Source organism: Schistocerca gregaria, chromosome 2 (assembly GCF_023897955.1).
Source record: "Schistocerca gregaria isolate iqSchGreg1 chromosome 2, iqSchGreg1.2, whole genome shotgun sequence".
In the NCBI taxonomy this organism is placed as follows: Eukaryota; Metazoa; Arthropoda; class Insecta; order Orthoptera; family Acrididae; genus Schistocerca; species Schistocerca gregaria.
Window position 1 is genome coordinate 893,000,417 of NC_064921.1, and position 18,409 is coordinate 893,018,825.

Sequence of the window (18,409 nt, forward strand, 5' to 3'; positions counted from 1 at the left end):
CTTCCCTCACGATAAGCACTAGTGGTTGTCTCCTTACTTTAGTTCCATATTTTGGAAATCAGAGACTGGTTTGCCTTTCAAGACATTGAGCGTTGTCTACTCTTCCACCTCGTTAAGGATGCTTCGTATTTTGATCTCTGCAGGAGCACTTATTCAAACCCAGATGCAGTTGATATTGAGAGTTTGTTGGTTGTGATCAAGTCTTTTGCTGCTGTGTAAACGTCAAGCAAATGTGAGTCATCTATTTCCAGAACTTCAAATGTCTTTGCATGATGTGATGAAGTCACTAACTTCATCAGCTCACTGTTTTCTTTCTCTTTTCAGTGGTTGCAAAATCTCGTTCACTTCCCAGGAAGCTATGTTCAGAAATGAGATTATATGATCTACACATTCAAACATTTCACTAGACCCTAGAAGACATACATGAAAAGAAGAATTTTGTTTTTATTTTGCAACCAGCAGTTGTCACTCCATACAAAAATGAGATGAGCGTATGGCATCGTTGGCCGGGAGGCCCCATTCGGAGAAGTTTGGTCATCAAGTGCAAGTCTTATTTCATTCGACGCCACATTGTGTGGTTTGTGCGCTGGTGACAAGGATGAAATGATGATGAGGACAACAGAACACCCAGTCCACGAGCAGAGAAATTTCCAACCCAGCTGGGAATCAAACCCAGGCCTGCTTGCATGGGAGGCAAGCACGTTACCACCCAGCTAAGCAGGTGGACACTCCATACACAATTTTTTTTTTTCCATTGTGATGTTAGGTATTTGATTTAGAAATACAGTTAAACAGGGATGCGATTTCATTGACTCCTTGCCGCCTTCCGTCTCATTCCACATACACATTGTTGCAACACCAATGTAATGTGTACATATACCAAAACTGTAACATGAGAGTTGCATCAGACAGAATGTCTCTGAATGTGTAAGGAAAGCTACCAACATAATGTTGGAGGATACATGGATAGCGTGCAAGTATCACTGTTTGGTAATGTTGCAACAAATTCGTCAGTTCTTAACTGTACTGTGGCTTTTCTGCTTTGATGGTGCAGTTCAAGTTCTTGCTTAGCATTGTCAGCATTCTGGTGGTTTGCGTTACCTTCTAGAACTAATCGATCACATGTTTGGCATGTATCTGATTGTGTCTTTCTAAGGTTACATTCGGAAAATCCTCAAGGAAAACTTTTCTTTAAGATTTATATGTCACAGCACCATTGGGATATTTTACTTTGAACGCAGTGAGATCGGGTCTTAAGCATACCTTCTTTATTTGATTTCTGCTGTAGTGACTCACATCTCTAGGCAACATGTGAATGTGGGCCCAAACAATATGCTGATCTTCATCTGTGTATTTTCTGTTAAATGCTCCACCTCTTTTGTCTTTGAAAACATTGTCACTGATCTTTTTCTTCTGTGCCATGATCTCTATTTTTTCTTCTTTGAACAATTGAAAGCATCCATAAATGTCTTCTTACATGCCTGTTTATGTGCACCCTCATCATCAGGAACCATGAAAATCATTATACACTGGCGGCGACTTTCTGCGGGCGTCCTTTCCATTTTGCCAGCGTTCTACTGGAATAACGTCCATTAGCCCCATTAAGAACATATGTTGTGCTTGCTCATCTTGCTGATAGAGCGTCGTAAACAAGTTTGTCTATGTTCCTCTGACAAGGAGTGACAATAATACTCACATTTGCCGGTAACCTAAAACCAAATAGTGTGACAATTTACAATATTGCAATATTACATAATTTGTTTGCAATCATAAGAGTCTCACTTAGATATTCTTATTGTGGAGCATCAGCGTTTGATGTATTGATCCCATACCTGCATGCTTGGCTGTTGCTTGGAACATCTTTCTTTTCCTGTCTTGTATGATCTTTTATTATTCACTTTCACAATGTCTCTTCATTGCTTTTGGACCACTACAGTATTCAGACTCTCAACTCATCATAACCTCAGCCATATTCATTAACAAAATAATGTCAACTGGTGAACAGCAGAGCACCAGTGATAGAACGTAGACTTAGCGCCTGTCAACATTCCTCATGGGTTGAACGCCATCAACGAACAGCCACAGAATACTAACTAGAGCATGTATGGACATCGCAGCTCTTGTCAGGTAATGGCATTGATGCAGACCGCCTATCAACAGCAAAATTTCAGTTTAAAAAAAATTGTACTTTGCCCCTTTTGAATTTCTAGTCTTTAACTAACATTAACACAGGTACAGCCCCCAAGACCAATCCATTAATATTCAGAGAAACTAAACTCACTCTAACCTCTGTCCAAACAGGTCTTGAAAGACCCTAATGGCACTGAGTAATCCTCAGCCTATAGGCATCACTGGATGTGACTTCTCAGTCAAGTAGCTCCTCAGTTTGACTCAAAATGGCTGAGTGCACCCCACTTGCCAATAGCACTTTTCAGACCAGACGGTAACTCATCCAAGTGCTAGCCAAGCCCAACAGCACTTAACATTGGTGATCTGATGGAAACTGGTGCTACCACTGCGGCAAGGCCATTAACAATATTCAAGGAAAGATCATCAAAAATTCCAAGCAGTAAGCAACATTTAAATAAGAAGGCATTATGAAACCTTTAATGGAACTTGCCTAAAATCAATGAAAGTTAATAACTTTACCAGGCACCTGCCCAGATAATTGTGCATCTAACCGAGTTCCACCCACAGAAGCAGTTAACTTAAACACGTGTTATAGCCCTCACAAGGTTTAAGGAACTGATATATTAAATTTTTTGCCCAGGTTATAATAGCAGGCAATGACACTTATATACGGGGGTTGTCTTTGAGAGCCAATGGATAGCCTGTATCTGTCCAGTAAACACACACATCAAAAAAAGTTTTGCATCACATCAGTTCCGAGAGTTCCGGAACCAATACAGAAAATTTGAATAGAGATCAACATAAACATCATATCCGCCCTTCTTATTGCTCATGAAAACCACTCATTGCATGTTGCACCACTGCTGGTACATGGTGGTACTGCAAATGATTACAAATACTAGACAGTGAATTTCAGTGCCTTTGTTCTTAGTCGCCAGTCTTACTGGTGATTGCTAATGTTCTTTGAGTTTTTGTTTCCATTCTCTTATTTTCTCTAGGACACAGTTGGAGAGGAGTAGAGACAGGCCATCACCTTGCCTTACACCTGTTTTATTTTGAATACCTTAGATATATCATCCCAAAACTTTACTTTTGATTTGGTGTCTGTGAGTATTTCATGAATAAGGTCTGCTAGTTAAGATTAATGCCAAATTCTCAGATCACTTTATTTCCCTCTCAACTGAAGCAGATGCCTTCTTAAAATCTACAAATATTACAACTATATCTTTAGAGTTTGTGAGTCTGTGGCAGATTATGGGCTTAAGGTTGAAAATCTGTTCTGAGCAAGATCTGTGCTTTCTAAATCCACTCTCATATTTGCCCAAATGGCTATCAAATGTTTCTTCTGCCCTGTTTAGTAATATTGTTGAAAATATTTTGTAACCCAATGACAACTAAGATATATCTCTGTAGTTATATACATCATGATTGTCACTTTTCTAGTGTGCAGGAGGATAAGAACCACTTTCTAGCCTTCTGACATCTTTTCAGTTTCTCATATTTGTTCAAACATGACTTTAAGGTTAGTTGTGATCTTTGGCTGAGACCATTTTATAAGTTCAGCTGTAACACAGTCTTCTCCACTGGCTTCATTGTTTTTCAGGGTATTTATTGCTTTTTAATTTCTTCAGCTGTAGGTGGAAGATCTGCTTATACAGTTCTGGATACTGCTTAGGCTTAATTTCCCATTTTCATCTCTGAAGTAAATACTTGTAGCTTTTTAAACATCTGATAGGAATTCCAGCTGTTAGTTTTAACAAAGCTGTTTTGTATATTAAGAAGTTGTGACTTCTTGGAAGATCATTTACCACTCTTTATTATTCATACTGTTGCTTTCCTTTTCATTTTAAATTCATCAAGGCACTCATCATTCCCAGAACATTTATGTTTCTTCCACTGTTTTGTTCTTTTTGCAATTGCTTTTTCACAGCTTTAATTTCACCAGACTTTCTTCTTCATTTCTGTTGATCCAAATACATTCTTTGCTGTCCTGTTGATTTCTTTGAATAATTCTTCCTGTTTGTTTGATTTAGCTATTTTAATTTCTCTTGAAACTGTTTTATTGCCTCTTTTGTGATGTCGGCCTGTCTCTGTTATGTTTAATCAATGTTTGCTGTCTCTTTTGGTTTTTATTAGGGAGACATTTCTATTTAATTTTAGTCAGTTAATTATCAGAATCAAATTCCCTGTTTCTTTTCTACTTTTACATTCATAGTTTCTTTAATACTGGTTTGAGAAATAGCCATGTGATCCATATGGAACTCCCTAGAATTATATTCAGAGATATCCATGTCTTTGCTTTTCTTGGTGTTATTATTGTTATTAACAGAACAGAGGGACTTGAAAGACAGATTATTAGAAAATAATTGGTACAATACAAACTACAGATAGCTGGAAAATGAGAAGGAACAGAGAGATCTACAAAAATATAAGGGAAAATAACTGATGTAATGGCTAAAAGAAGACTAATCTTATTTGGACACCTCTACCAAATTAATGAGATCAGGCTAATGAAACAAATATTCCTGTATTTCTGGAAGAAGAAATTAACAATAGCATTGATTACAAAAATCAGGAAAGAACTAGAAAGAAACAACACCAAAGAATTGCAAAAAAAAACAGACAGAAACATCTTTAAGAAAAAGATACTAAATTTAGAAGGCTTTCAATGCAAAAGAAATAAGAAATCGAGAACAGTGATGTGGGGAGAGAATGGGGGAGTACTGGAAATATAAGAAACAGCAACAAAGAAAGAAGAGGAATTGAAGTTGTTACATGACCCTAATTGATCAGTAAGAAAATTAAATTATTATTATTATTGTTATTATTATTATTACTTGTCTACATTCATACTTCATATGTTGCTTTAGCAAACCATCCAAGAAATTTGCAGTTAAGAGAAATAGAGTATTTGAAAAGTATTTCATTCAAAAATTTCAGAAGATGTGCCATGCAATTAGTATCAGAGCAAAAACCATGAAAGGTTTGTTTTTGATAGCAGATATGGTCAACCTGAGAATGTTACTGGTCAGATTGTAAGCCCACCCACATGGGCACACTCTGCCACAAGCAACTGAAAACTGTCATGCATAAAACATACTTTGTAATTTCAAGAATTTCTTGCCATTTCTGAGACTTTTGGTTGTCATGCTACTTTACTCTCTAAAAGTGAGCTGCAAACTTTGGAAACTATGTCCCTATGGCGTTATGTCAAGTGCTGATGCAATACTCCCAGCCCAGGACTGCCTCCACTAGCGGCGATGTCAACTGCTTGCAGATGCAGCCCATGGTGTTAGGTGATAGCACGGAGACTAGGCATACCCCACCCTGAACCATGAACCACAGCAGACCGACCCACAGATGTAAGTCTGCAGAAGTGGAATGTGGGCATACAGCATTTCAGCACCTGAGTGTCGACTGCAAACCAATGGCCTCCAGAAGGTGCCCTGGAGTCTGTTGATGTCAGACAGCTGTAGGCCTCACCTGGGAGGCTCCCAGCAGCAGTAGGGCTATACAAAGACCAGCAGCTAGCAGAGGCAGTGTCTAGTTGTAGCTGCGACTGGCTGATCCATGTCACGTTGATGGCTGACTCAGAGTACTTCTTGGTGTACACGAAAGTCAATGACAGATGCCATTGGGTCTGGCTGACCAGCATTTGTACTGGCATGTGTTCGATTTATTACAAAAACTCACTGCTTCCAGTCATGCTCAAGGACTAGCAACAGGGTCAGAGACCAGCATGTGGTAACCTGTTCTCATCAAAGTGTGAGATCGGAGGCTTTTTCCATGCCAGTTCAGCATCATTTGGCACATGCAGTGTAATTTGGTAAGCAGCCTGTTGGCTTGCCAGCTCACAGGTTGCAGAGTTGAGTTAGGAAGGTAGTCACATAAGAGTTCTCCCTTCTTCAGAAGGCCCAGTCCACTGGATTTCAGACTGATATTACCTCTGTAAATCACTTAAACTTTACACTTTTACAATTTCCTTTCTCTCATTCCAACTGTTCTTACACTAACTCAGTCATGTTTATGATGTCTGATGGCTGCTGTGCTTAAGAAATACTTGCTTTCTCAAATGACCCACTCAGTTGCTGTATGGTGGGCAAGGATTTCCAGATAACGGGTGGTTTTGCACCGTACATTTAGGTTGCACAAATGAGAACAAAAGTTACAATGGTACTCAACGTCAAGACAATAATTGCTGCAATTTTGTGGTGGTAATTTCTGTGATATTGTCACACATTCTGTATCATTTGCTCCATGCTAATATGACCCTTTTGCACTACTATCAACTCATCCCGAGAGATAAGTAGGCTGGATCCAAGAAATTGTTCAGAAAGATCAGGTTTTGGGTAGATAGAAAATCCAAAGGTCTGTTAGTCAGGTACAGTAGTGCATGTATTATGTTTAGGATTTTAGCCACTGTTATAGTTGCTGAGAGCTGAAAAGTTGGTCCCAAAATGTCATAAGTTGCACCGTTTATCAATATATCACTACCTTGCGACTTCAACCATTCTGCACCCTTAGGTCACCCCTTCTCATAGCAATCCATGATAACCACTTGGTCAAAGCACCATTCCAAGCACAGCCATTTGTATTATAGTATTAACTGTGGCCAATGGACAGTTGTTGATAGTCTCCAACCTATGGTGCAATACGGTGCAGAATATTGCATGGAGTCCATTACTTGTTCTCATACGGTGGATGTGGATGTGAAGGTGTTGTGATGTGCATGATGTGCTTGCTGCACAATACAGTTATCCTCCCTTGTGTTGGTCAAATGTGGTCACCTGTAAACTTGATGAGTATACAAGCCCTCACATTCCCAAATTGTCCAACAATGGGTCAATGTCACCTCCGAATATTACACAAAACGATCTACCTTTGAAACAGACTCACAATGAGTCAGCTTTTAAGCTCATTCAGCTGCTGATATCACTGTCTCATATGAGAACATGGCATCCCAGTGTCCTTCACAATGACCCTCAATATCTGCACCATTCATGGGAATTTTATACTCTACCACACCTGGTAACACCACTAAACTCAAACTAGTCTAATGACTCTGGTGGTCATTCTACCTTGCACAAAGAATTGCAATTCTAATCGTTTAAGTTCCTGGCCATTGCGTGTATGTTTACCAAGTCACATTGACAACTGAGAATGTCTTCTGAGTGCTTCATTCTTTCTGTCAGGCAGTGTACATATTCTCCTGTTTTTTTTTTTCTGAAAAATAGTCAACTAAACTAGCATTAGTTGCATGTAGAACAAATTAGACAAGACTCGATCCTCCTTCACAGCATCTCACTGTTTATAGTCCATTTCCAGACTGGCAACCACACATGTTGATTCATTCATTGTGAAGCCTTTGCCTAACACACTAGAACAAACAATAGGATAAAAACAATTGCTTAAACACAAAGACACTTAATTCTAAAACTACTGTAACACAACTCAAGCACCAACCATGCTCACTTGTCGAACTGCCTGGCATAATGTCTGTATCTGCCACATGTAAGATATGTTGCAGGAGATGACTGTATATGAGGGGCACTATGACATAATAAATTACACTGAATTCATATACCAGAATACAAACCCACTCTCTTCCCATGTGTTACTTTTATATTTGTACACATCTATGCCCTCATGGACCTTGAACCTAGGCCTTCAGTATAATTTGTTTACCACTGCACACTATTTCAATGTAGAAAAGTCATAAACAAACACCCTATTTCTGCTCACCCTATTGCACTGACAATGTTGTATGCCGTCTCACAAAATATGGGGCACTTCTGGTGACAGTAACTATTAGAATGGTTAGAATGGTCTAAGTGTTATTGACATCATCATAGGCCATGATAGTGATGATGATGATGCAGGAAGGTTGAATTGTGTGCAGGTGTGAAGAGCCAGGTCTTTGGACTCTGTGGAACCACAAAGGCAGCAGAAACATTAATGCAATTCATTTAGCAGATTTTTCTACAGCCAATGTAATCTGTATGCCAGAGTCATTTGCTGACAATGGGTTGTGGCAGTGAACACCACAAAACAAGGCAGTGTGTGGTGGTAATCATAGTAATTTCAATTGGCAATTCACACCAGTGTAATGGGCTTATGTTGTAACCATGGCCACTCAGCACTAGTGTTACCTCAGGTGCTGATGCAACACAGACAGCCCAGTGCTGGTTGCACTACTGGTTGTGTAATGTACTGAAGGATGAAGCTTGATGTGCCATGTGGTAGCATGGAGACTAGGTGCACTGTTCCCTAAACCTGGGATCCCAGCAAAGAACACAGCAACAGTGGCCCACAGATGCGATTCTGTGGCAGCAGAGTGGTGTCAGATGGTGGCTTGGTAGAAAGTCAGGTGCAGGTAGCACCTGAGAGTGGACTGTGAATCAGTGACCCACTGAAAGGCACTCTGGAGTCTGTTCATGTCAGCCAGCACTAGGCCCCAACTGGGAGGCACCAGTTCAGCTCATGGCAGGATTAGCGCTAGGCCCAGCACAGAGACCAGCAGCTATAGTTGGAGTCAGGAATGGTGATGGTTGAATTTAGGCTTGTCCTGCCCACCTACATCACATTATTCAGTAGTATTCTGAACACCATAGCCAATACAACTCACTGTAGTGAGTTATGTAGTGAATTTTTATTCCATTTGTTGCTCATTGTCTCCTGATAGTGAGGGTAAGCAAAAAATTCTACACAAGCAAGTGAGAGACATAATTTGCAGCAGACATGCTTTCTACAAACACAAGCACGCATATGTGCATACTCCATGTGTATGCTGCACTCCCCATCTGTGCCTCAAACTGCGTGAACCACCATCGTTTGGGAATCAGATAGAGTAGAGGCAACAAATAGTTGTGGCTGGGATTGGATAATCCACATTGGGTTGACAACTGGCATGGAGTACCTCGCAATGTAGGTAGTGTGGTTTGGTCTGGGTGGCCAGCCCTCATGCTGTTGCTCATTAGTTTTATTATGAAAAGGCACCAGTTCCAGTCACATCTGAAGCCCAGATGGAGATAATTTGCATTTACCAGAGGGGCAGAGCAGAGGGTTTCACCATGCTGGCTCAAAATTTTCCAGTGCCTGCAACTCAGTTTGGTAAACTGCCTGTGTGCAGGTTGTGGAGCCAGCTTAAAAAGGTAGTGGCATAACAATTCTTTCTCTTGTAGCTAAAGAGGGACCACAGGAAAAAGAAGTGAAAGAAGAGGGTGAATTCCTATGTAGATATAGCAACAGAAACTGGAGAAATGTAGGAGTACAAATAAGCAAAATAGTTTCCCTGGCCTCAGTATCCAGGTTGTATTTTTTTCTCCTCCTACCACTAACCCTGTTTAGAACTGATTCCAACCCACCCTGCTGCTCTCCACAAAGAATTTCTCCAGTCCTTAGTTAAACTGTATCTTGTTAATCATCTCCAAGCATCATAGTCTTCCAACCACCACACTGCAAAACCCTTCCCTTGTGTAGAACTAGTTTGTCACATTTAACTATTGCACTCTATTACTGCCAAACTTCAAGAAACCAAATTGTGCTAAATATTAAAATACCTTAGACCAATAAAAGGTAAAATTAGTATTTTGTTCATCAGAACCATGACACTACAATGAGATTTGATACAGCTTATACTTATCAACAGAAGTACTAGAACTATGCCAAATACTTTCTGCATCACTAATTCACATGATTCAAAGAATATTAAGGTATAATAACATTGATGACATAAATACTTTCATATTGTTTATAATATCCAATGTATTCACAGCACTGTAAAATATGTACTAGAACAGACTTATGAAATATGTTACAGATCTGCATCTGATATTTCGAAGGACTGGGCCAGTTCAGATTCGCGCTGGAACAACCAGTTCACAGTGCGCCAGTCGTAAGGTGGGTTTATAGCAACTTTCTTCAGTTTATTCAGTAAGATGTGTATTGGTATAATGGTTTGTAATTGTTATTTTATAATTTCAATAGCATTCATCTGACTTGAGTTTTAATTTTAAAAATGACTTGCCACATTTAACTAATAAATATTCTGAACTGATACATCTGTGTGGAATAATTTTTAAATTATGTTAACCTGTGCTATTAACAAATATATTCCAAGAAATGGTGAAAAATTTTGGACAGTTCATTATAAGGAAATCACTTGTGAAAAATTTCTACTCACAATTCCTGCTTTAGAAAAAAAATAAAAAACAAACTTCACATAATATTTTCAACATTAAAAACAGAGAATCAAATGAATCAAAATCTATGGTACACCTTCTAATATAAAGATGATAGTGTCTGTTTATGTGAAGAAAATTTTAAAATAAATCACATGGGAGAAGAATCTCTAGTTGCCAGGATGCCCAAAAATAATAATAATAAATAAATAAATAAATAAAAAGTTGAATCTCTAACTGACAGAAATGATTTAAAGGAACAGTGAATACAGTTAATTTCATGTGGTGCAATTTAAATGTAACTCTTTCCTACTATTATCTTTTGTGAGGATAATTTTCTGTGTTGAATTCTGGAGCCTAAACATTCAACCATGTTATTTAATTTGCCTGTAGTAGCTCTACTTCAGATGCCTGAGTTCCAGCATTGGCAATCAGATTCTTCTCTCCATTATTAACATTAATATTCAGTTTCTATGTTCATTTGTAATATATTCAAGTAACATTTTCTTTCAGTATAAAATTTTTGTGACTATTTAAAATGTGTATGTTCTAACAACAATATTTATATCCATCTGAATTTTACAGCATTCTTGAAATCTGCCACAGATGGGATTGCTGGATGTTCTTTCATGTTTTCAGCTAGTCAACTCAGATCTCATAAAATTTGCTACTTCATTGCCCTAACTGCTGGAGCTACTTCTTACAAGCAGTATTTCAGGCACTACTGTGAGGGTGTTTTCTTGCAGTAACATGCTTCACTTAAAAAAAAAAAAAAAATATCATTCTGCCATGATAGCATTGTAATGGGAAAAATGTAAATAAACACCTGTAGTTCAACATTTTGGCATTATTGTGCGTAAGCCTTGCATGTATTAACACTGTAAAACATGTATGTTGTGAAGAAGTTAATTACATATATTACATAAGTAGCTTTGTAGATCCCATTCAAAAGAAAAATTCTATGTTGCATTTTGTCAATGAAAATCTATGCAAATTATGAGCTACAACTGAATTTGGCCTACAATATTTTATTGCAATAGGTTTGATTAGTCTTATTTTTTCCAGTTCACTTATCAACAGCATAAATCAGGCAGAAACACCCTCCGTAGATGTTTTTTGCTATAAAGATGTAACTTAATTTGCATTAAGATGTATAAAATACTGTAAAATGTTCTATTTTAGTATCAAATGTATAGGTATGTTCTTGTTACAGAACTCTGTTGAAAGTAACTTTAACATGAAAAAGTACCAACAATTATACTTGTACAGTTCTTTCACACTATTTAGTTTACAGACAAGAAAAGTAGCGTGCTTATCAGCTAGATCTCCTATTGATCCACATTCCTCATTCAAAATTAGTGAAACATTCCACAGAAATATAATAGGCAAAGCAAAGCTGCAGTCAAAGTGTACAGTTCACAGTACCTGTAAATTACTTGTGTCAAATAATGTTAGTAATGTAAGTGAAATGTTAACTTCAGTATTCACCTACTGTACCTCACATAGTTTTAATATCTGGAGATTGGATGTCTGACAGAATAGAAATGCAGGTACTATAGCATATGCAAAGAAACTAAGTCTTCTAATTCAAATAAAAATTATTTGTCTCCATCACAACCATCAGTTTATTTATTTCACAAATTCCTTCTTCCACCATATTCCTTTAAATACATTTCAAAATTGTTCATTTCAGTTTCCTGAAAGGACCCAGCTCGGTATGCAATGTCGTTATTATTAATAGATGTTTTCCATGAAGAGGTTTTCATTTCTTGTTTCTATCAATACTATTGAATTAATAATGGACAATAATTGAAATAATGCACACAGATATTGGTTAACTTGCATAATATGACTTCTCTGAATGACTGAGCAATGACATTTTAAGGAAAATTTTCTGTAACTGTATATTTTATACTACATCTGTTTAGTTAAAGTAGTATACTTTGTTTTTGATAATCTTTATTTAATTTAGTAATACACATTGCAAATACTGAAATCTCAGTCTGTACAAATTCTGTATCTATAATAATAAATGAACAAATTATTCAATAAAGGAATACTTAGTAATTGGCAGATTTAAATTCATGTCTGGAACTATTGCTCTACAGTTCCAGTAACTCACATTAAAAACAGACAATTTTCATTATATTCTAACCATACAAATACTGCTGCTGTATTGGAACTTCATCTTTTATCACCAAATAATTTACTTACTAGCGATTCCTATAAAATTATGAGCAAAGTAATATATTAAAAACAAAGATTCCAAGACTTACCAAGCGGGAAAGCGCCGGCAGACAGGCACATGAACAAAACACACAAACACACACACATAATTACGAGCTTTCGCAACTGGCAGTTGCTTCGTCAGGAAAGAGGGAAGGAGAGGGAAAAATGAAAGGATGTGGGTTTTAAGGGAGAGGGTAAGGAGTCATTCCAATCCCGGGAGCGGAAAGACTTCCCTTAGGGGAAAAAAAGGACAGGTGTACACTCGCACACACACACACATATCCATCCGCTGTGTATGTGCGGATGGATATGTGTGTGTGTGTGCGAGTGTACACCTGTCCTTTTTTTCCCCTAAGGGAAGTCTTTCCGCTCCCGGGATTGGAATGACTCCTTACCCTCTCCCTTAAAACCCACATCCTTTCATTTTTCCCTCTCCTTCCCTCTTTCCTGACGAAGCAACTGCCAGTTGCGAAAGCTCGTAATTCTGTGTGTGTGTTTGTGTGTTTTGTTCATGTGCCTGTCTGCCGGCGCTTTCCCGCTTGGTAAGTCTTGGAATCTTTGTTTTTAATATATTTTTCCCATGTGGAAGTTTCTTTCTGTTTTATTTACTTGAGCAAAGTAATATACGCGTGTAACTCATCAACTACCAACATATACACTCCTGGAAATGGAAAAAAGAACACATTGACACCGCTGTGTCAGACCCACCATACTTGCTCCGGACACTGCGAGAGGGCTGTACAAGCAATGATCACACGCACAGCACAGCAGACACACCAGGAACCGTGGTGTTGGCCGTCTAATGGCGCTAGCTGCGCAGCATTTGTGCACCGCCGCCGTCAGTGTCAGCCAGTTTGCCGTGGCATACGGAGCTCCATCGCAGTCTTTAACACTGGTAGCATGCCGCGACAGCGTGGACGTGAACCGTATGTGCTGTTGACGGACTTTGAGTGAGGGCGTATAGTGGGCATGCGGGAGGCCGGGTGGACATACCGCCGAATTGCTCAACACGTGGGGCGTGGTGTCTCCACAGTACATCGATGTTGTCGCCAGTGGTCGGCGGAAGGTGCACGTGCCCGTCGACCTGGGACCGGACCGCAGCGACGCACGGATGCACGCCAAGACCGTAGGATCCTACGCAGTGCCGTAGGGGACCGCACCGCCACTTCCCAGCAAATTAGGGACACTGTTGCTCCTGGGGTATCGGCGAGGACCATTCGCAACCGTCTCCATGAAGCTGGGCTACGATGCCGCACACCGTTAGGCCGTCTTCCACTCACGCCCCAACATCGTGCAGCCCGTTTCCAGTGGTGTTGTGACAGGCGTGAATGGAGGGACGAATGGAGACGTGTCGTCTTCAGCGATGAGAGTCGCTTCTGCCTTGGTGCCAATGATGGCCGTATGCATGTTTGGCGCCGTGCAGGTGAGCGCCACAATCAGGACTGCATACGACTGAGGCACACAGGGCCAACACCCGGCATCATGGTGTGGGGAGCGATCTCCTACACTGGCCGTACACCTCTGGTGATCGTCGAGGGGACACTGAATAGTGCACGGTACATCCAAACCGTCATCGAACCCATCGTTCTACCATTCCTAGACCGGCAAGGGAACTTGCTGTTCCAACAGGACAATGCACGTCCTCATGTATCCCGTGCCACCCAACGTGCTCTAGAAGGTGTAAGTCAACTACCCTGGCCAGCAAGATCTCCGGATCTGTCCCCCATTGAGCATGTTTGGGACTGGATGAAGCGTCGTCTCACGCGGTCTGCACGTCCAGCACGAACGCTGGTCCAACTGAGGCACCACGTGGAAATGGCATGGCAAGCCATTCCACAGGACTACATCCAGCATCTCTACGATCGTCTCCATGGGAGAATAGCAGCCTGCATTGCTGCGAAAGGTGGATATACACTGTACTAGTGCCGACATTGTGCATGCTCTGTTGCCAGTGTCTATGTGCCTGTGGTTCTGTCAGTGTGATCATGTGATGTATCTGACCCCAGGAATGTGTCAATAAAGTTTCCCCTTCCTGGGACAATGAATTCACGGTGTTCTTATTTCAATTTCCAGGAGTGTATTTGGTACCTTGCACATCTTAATAGTAACCAGTGTCTAAGGCTTAGAATGGTGACTGGGAAATTCTGTCGGACAAACAGAGTAAACTGGATAACAGAGAAACTTAAATATATTACATGTGTTATTGTATGACTTAAATAAATACACACATCAAAAAAAGGTTTGCATCACCCCGATTCCCAGAACTCCTGAAGATAGATGTTGACTGTGGATATCGTATCACAGACACAGTCCATTTGACGTTTCAGAGATGTCATTAAATCTGCCCAAAGACGTAAACAACCATGCATGAGCGGTGCCTATTAGATGGAGGGGGTCAGTTAGCCGATCAATTCCAGTCATTCCACCAGGAATGAGGTACACAGCTCATGTTGTCTTTAGTTCAACCATGCTGAGATGGTCAATATCGCGGTTCAAACACATCCGCATTGTTGCTTTGTGCCAGGAAGGGCTCTCAACAAGGGAAGTGTCCAGGCGTCTCAGAGTGTACCAAAGTGATTTTGTTCGGATGGAGGAGATACATATAGACAGGAACTGTCGATGACATGCCTCACTCAGGCTGCCAAAGGGCTACTATTGCAGTGGATGACTGCTACCGAAGAATTATGGTTCAGAGGAACCATCTTGAATAATGCTTTTCGTGCAGCCAGAGGATGTCATGTTATGACTCAAACTGTTGGCAACAGGCTGCATGATGCGTAACTTCAGTCCCGACATTCACCAATGAGTGTCACATATGCCTTCAACCAAATAATTTTCAGAGACGTGTTTGGAGGCAACCCGGTTAGGCTGCCTTAGACAACCTGTCCAGTGAGTGCAGCAAGGTGGAGGTTCCCTGCTGTTTTGGGGTGTCATGATGGGGGGCCGACATATGCCGCTGGTGGTCATGGAAGGCACCATAACGTCTGTACGATACCTGAGTGCCATCCTCCAGCTGATAGTGCAACCATATCAGCAGAATATTGACAAAGCATTCGTCTTCATCAATGACAATTCATGTTCTCATCATGCACATCTTGTGAATAACTTCCTTCAGGATAACAACATTGCTCGAATCGAGTGGCCAGCATGTTCTCCATACATGAACCCTATCAAACATGCTTGGGATAGATAAAAAAGGGCTGTTTATTGACGATGTGACCCACCAACCACTCTGAGGGATCTATGCCATATCGCCATTGAGGAGTGGGACAATCTGGACCAACAGTGCCTTGATGAACTTGTGGATAGTATGCCACGATGAATACAGGCATGCATCAATGCAAGAGGATGTGCTATTGGGTATTAGAGGTACCGGTGTGTACAGCAATCTGGACCACCACCTCTGAAGGTTTTGCTGTGTGGTGGTACAACACGCAATGTGCAGTTTTCATGATCAATAAAAATAAAAAGGGCGGCGATGGTGTTTATGTTGACATCTATTCCAATTTTCTGTACAGGTTCTGGAACTCTCGGAACTGAGGTGATGCAAACCTTTTTTTGATGTGTGTATTAGTACCATGATGAATTTCTGAATTAATAAGTAGAAAGAAGGAATAAACAAACAGTTTGTATTTGGTCAAATGCAATGATTATCTCCTCTCTTCACACAATGGGATTAACATGTGTATCACATTTATTAGAAAGATTAGAAATAGGAAAGAGTTACTGGAATTGCTGGCCACATAAAATGGTGTACCTTTCCTATTATTAAATGAGCTATGCAATACTCCACTGTCATGTATATTTCCAGAGTATTTTTTATCTACTCTTGGCAACATATGGAGCTAGAAACTCACTAATTTGATGTGGTTTTGACAAATAAGTATGAAATATACCCAGATACACTAGCACTACTGAAGAAAAAGGAGATAATGAAATGTAGTTCAGCCAAGTGTAATGGTTGTTCCAACAAACAAAATTCACTTTGTTGTGGTTTGTACAGTGTAATGGAACTGATTGGAACTGTGCCCTAAGGAGAAATTCAAATACCCATTTCTATTCTAGCATGTCTCCTTCTATTCCAATCTCGATGTTGTACTTGTTGCCACAATTATCTGAATAACAGATTCATAAGTAATAACTTGGTCATATTGTTTAGACCAAACATAATAGAAAAAATTTAGCAAGATTTAAGAGGCAAATGATGTTTACAGAATGAAATTTTTACTCTGGAGGAGACTGTGCACTGATATGAAACTTCCTGACAGATTAAAACCATGTGCCAGACTGAGACTCGAACTTGAAACCTTTGACTTTCGCAGGCTAGTGCTCTACACCCAAGCATGACTCATGGCCTGTCCTCATTGCTTCACTTCCACCAGTACCTCACCTCCCACCTTCCAAACTTCACAGAAGCTCTACCGTGAACATTGCAAGACTAGCTCTTCCAGAAGAAAGGATACAGCAATGACATGGCTCAGCCACAGCCCGGGGGATGTTCCCAGAATGAACTTTTCACTCTGCAGTGGACTATGTGCTGATATGAAACTTCCTGGCAGATTAAAACCGTGTGCTGGACTGAAACTCAAACATATGATGTTAATGAAAATTTTATCTCTAATCAAGAGATGAAACACTACAACCTTCAGTATTCTAAAATCCTGAACCTGGTCAAAAAAAAGAAGTGCAGAACAAAAGAATTATTCCAGAATAAGGCAAAAACAATCTGGAGATTTATTAACAGAGAAAAAAAGAAGCAGGCAAATGAGTTCCCAGATAACAGCTACAACAAAGCCACTTCCTCACTGTAGTGACAAACATTTACATTTATCAAAGATCAGGAACATTAGATTTACTGTAGCAGACATTGTATACACCACTGCCAGACAGTTTCAAATGTACTGCCACTGTGAAACTTACAGAAATCATTAAGTTTATAAACTGGTAATTATTCTGGATATGTTTGCCAAGAAGAACACTATCATTAGTGCTAACTTGTAAGGACCATCTCTGAACTGTGTTAGTTATGGCTCCACAACATAATATTAATGTTTTGACAGATTTAAATATTCGAGGAAAATCATCTCTGGTCATAAATAACCTCCTCTCCACCTTTTACAACTTTCTTTTTCTACATCTACATCCATCTTCTGACATCACTATGGAGGTAATTGCAGATGATGCTTCCCATTGTACCACATATTAAGATATCCTCCTGCTGCTTTCATTTACTGTGAATAAGAATTGCGCCTGTTTAAATGCGTCTGTGCATCATGTGATTCAATGGTTCCCAACCTGGGGGTAGTTACCCCCTGAGGGATAAAATGAATTTTTCTGGGGGATAAAAACAAGAAGGTTTAATTACAGTTCAGACAGGAAGCTAAAGTGTTTGAAAAAGGCAGTACTATATCTTCTTAAGAAATAATTTTGAAAAGACAACTAATTTTAAAGTAGCTATGTATGACTCAATGGGTTGGAGGTCACAGGGGGCATATTAACAATATTATCAGAAATTTGAATGCAGTCAGCAATGAAAATTAGCACATCTGGTCCCTTGTTTGGTGCAACACATTCATCTTCCATTACTCATTCACTTGCTCTTCAACAAAGCCAGCAGATACGTGAAGTGAGTGCATTGTTGTTGTCTCTAATTGTACTATCTTCCCAGTGTATTTAAGAGCATTAAATGAGAAACAGAAGCAGGTGAGTGAAATTTGCCCTATTCAAGTGTAAACTATTGAGTAAGAAATTTCTCATTTGCAGCACTGCCTTTCATTTACTACTGAACATAATTAGGTGGTTTGATAGTATGTAAGTAGTTGTGTATGTTTCTTTCTTATTTGTGGTAGTGTTACAACTGAGCAGCAGTT

The 18,409-nt window shown here is 39.8% G+C and overlaps 1 protein-coding gene across 1 annotated transcript in view; it reads left to right on the forward strand.

Annotated features, from left to right (window-relative positions):
• LOC126335335 (diuretic hormone 45) overlaps window positions 1-11,927 on the forward strand; it is a 1,260,052-nt gene extending 1,248,125 nt beyond the window's left edge. Inside the window, exons 4-5 of the mRNA XM_049998494.1 lie at window positions 9,950-10,029; window positions 10,896-11,927. Coding sequence (XP_049854451.1) covers window positions 9,950-10,028 — 79 coding nt within the window. The 3' untranslated portion in view covers window position 10,029; window positions 10,896-11,927. The remainder of the gene's footprint in view (window positions 1-9,949; window positions 10,030-10,895) is intronic.
• Window positions 11,928-18,409: the final 6,482 nt, after the last annotated feature.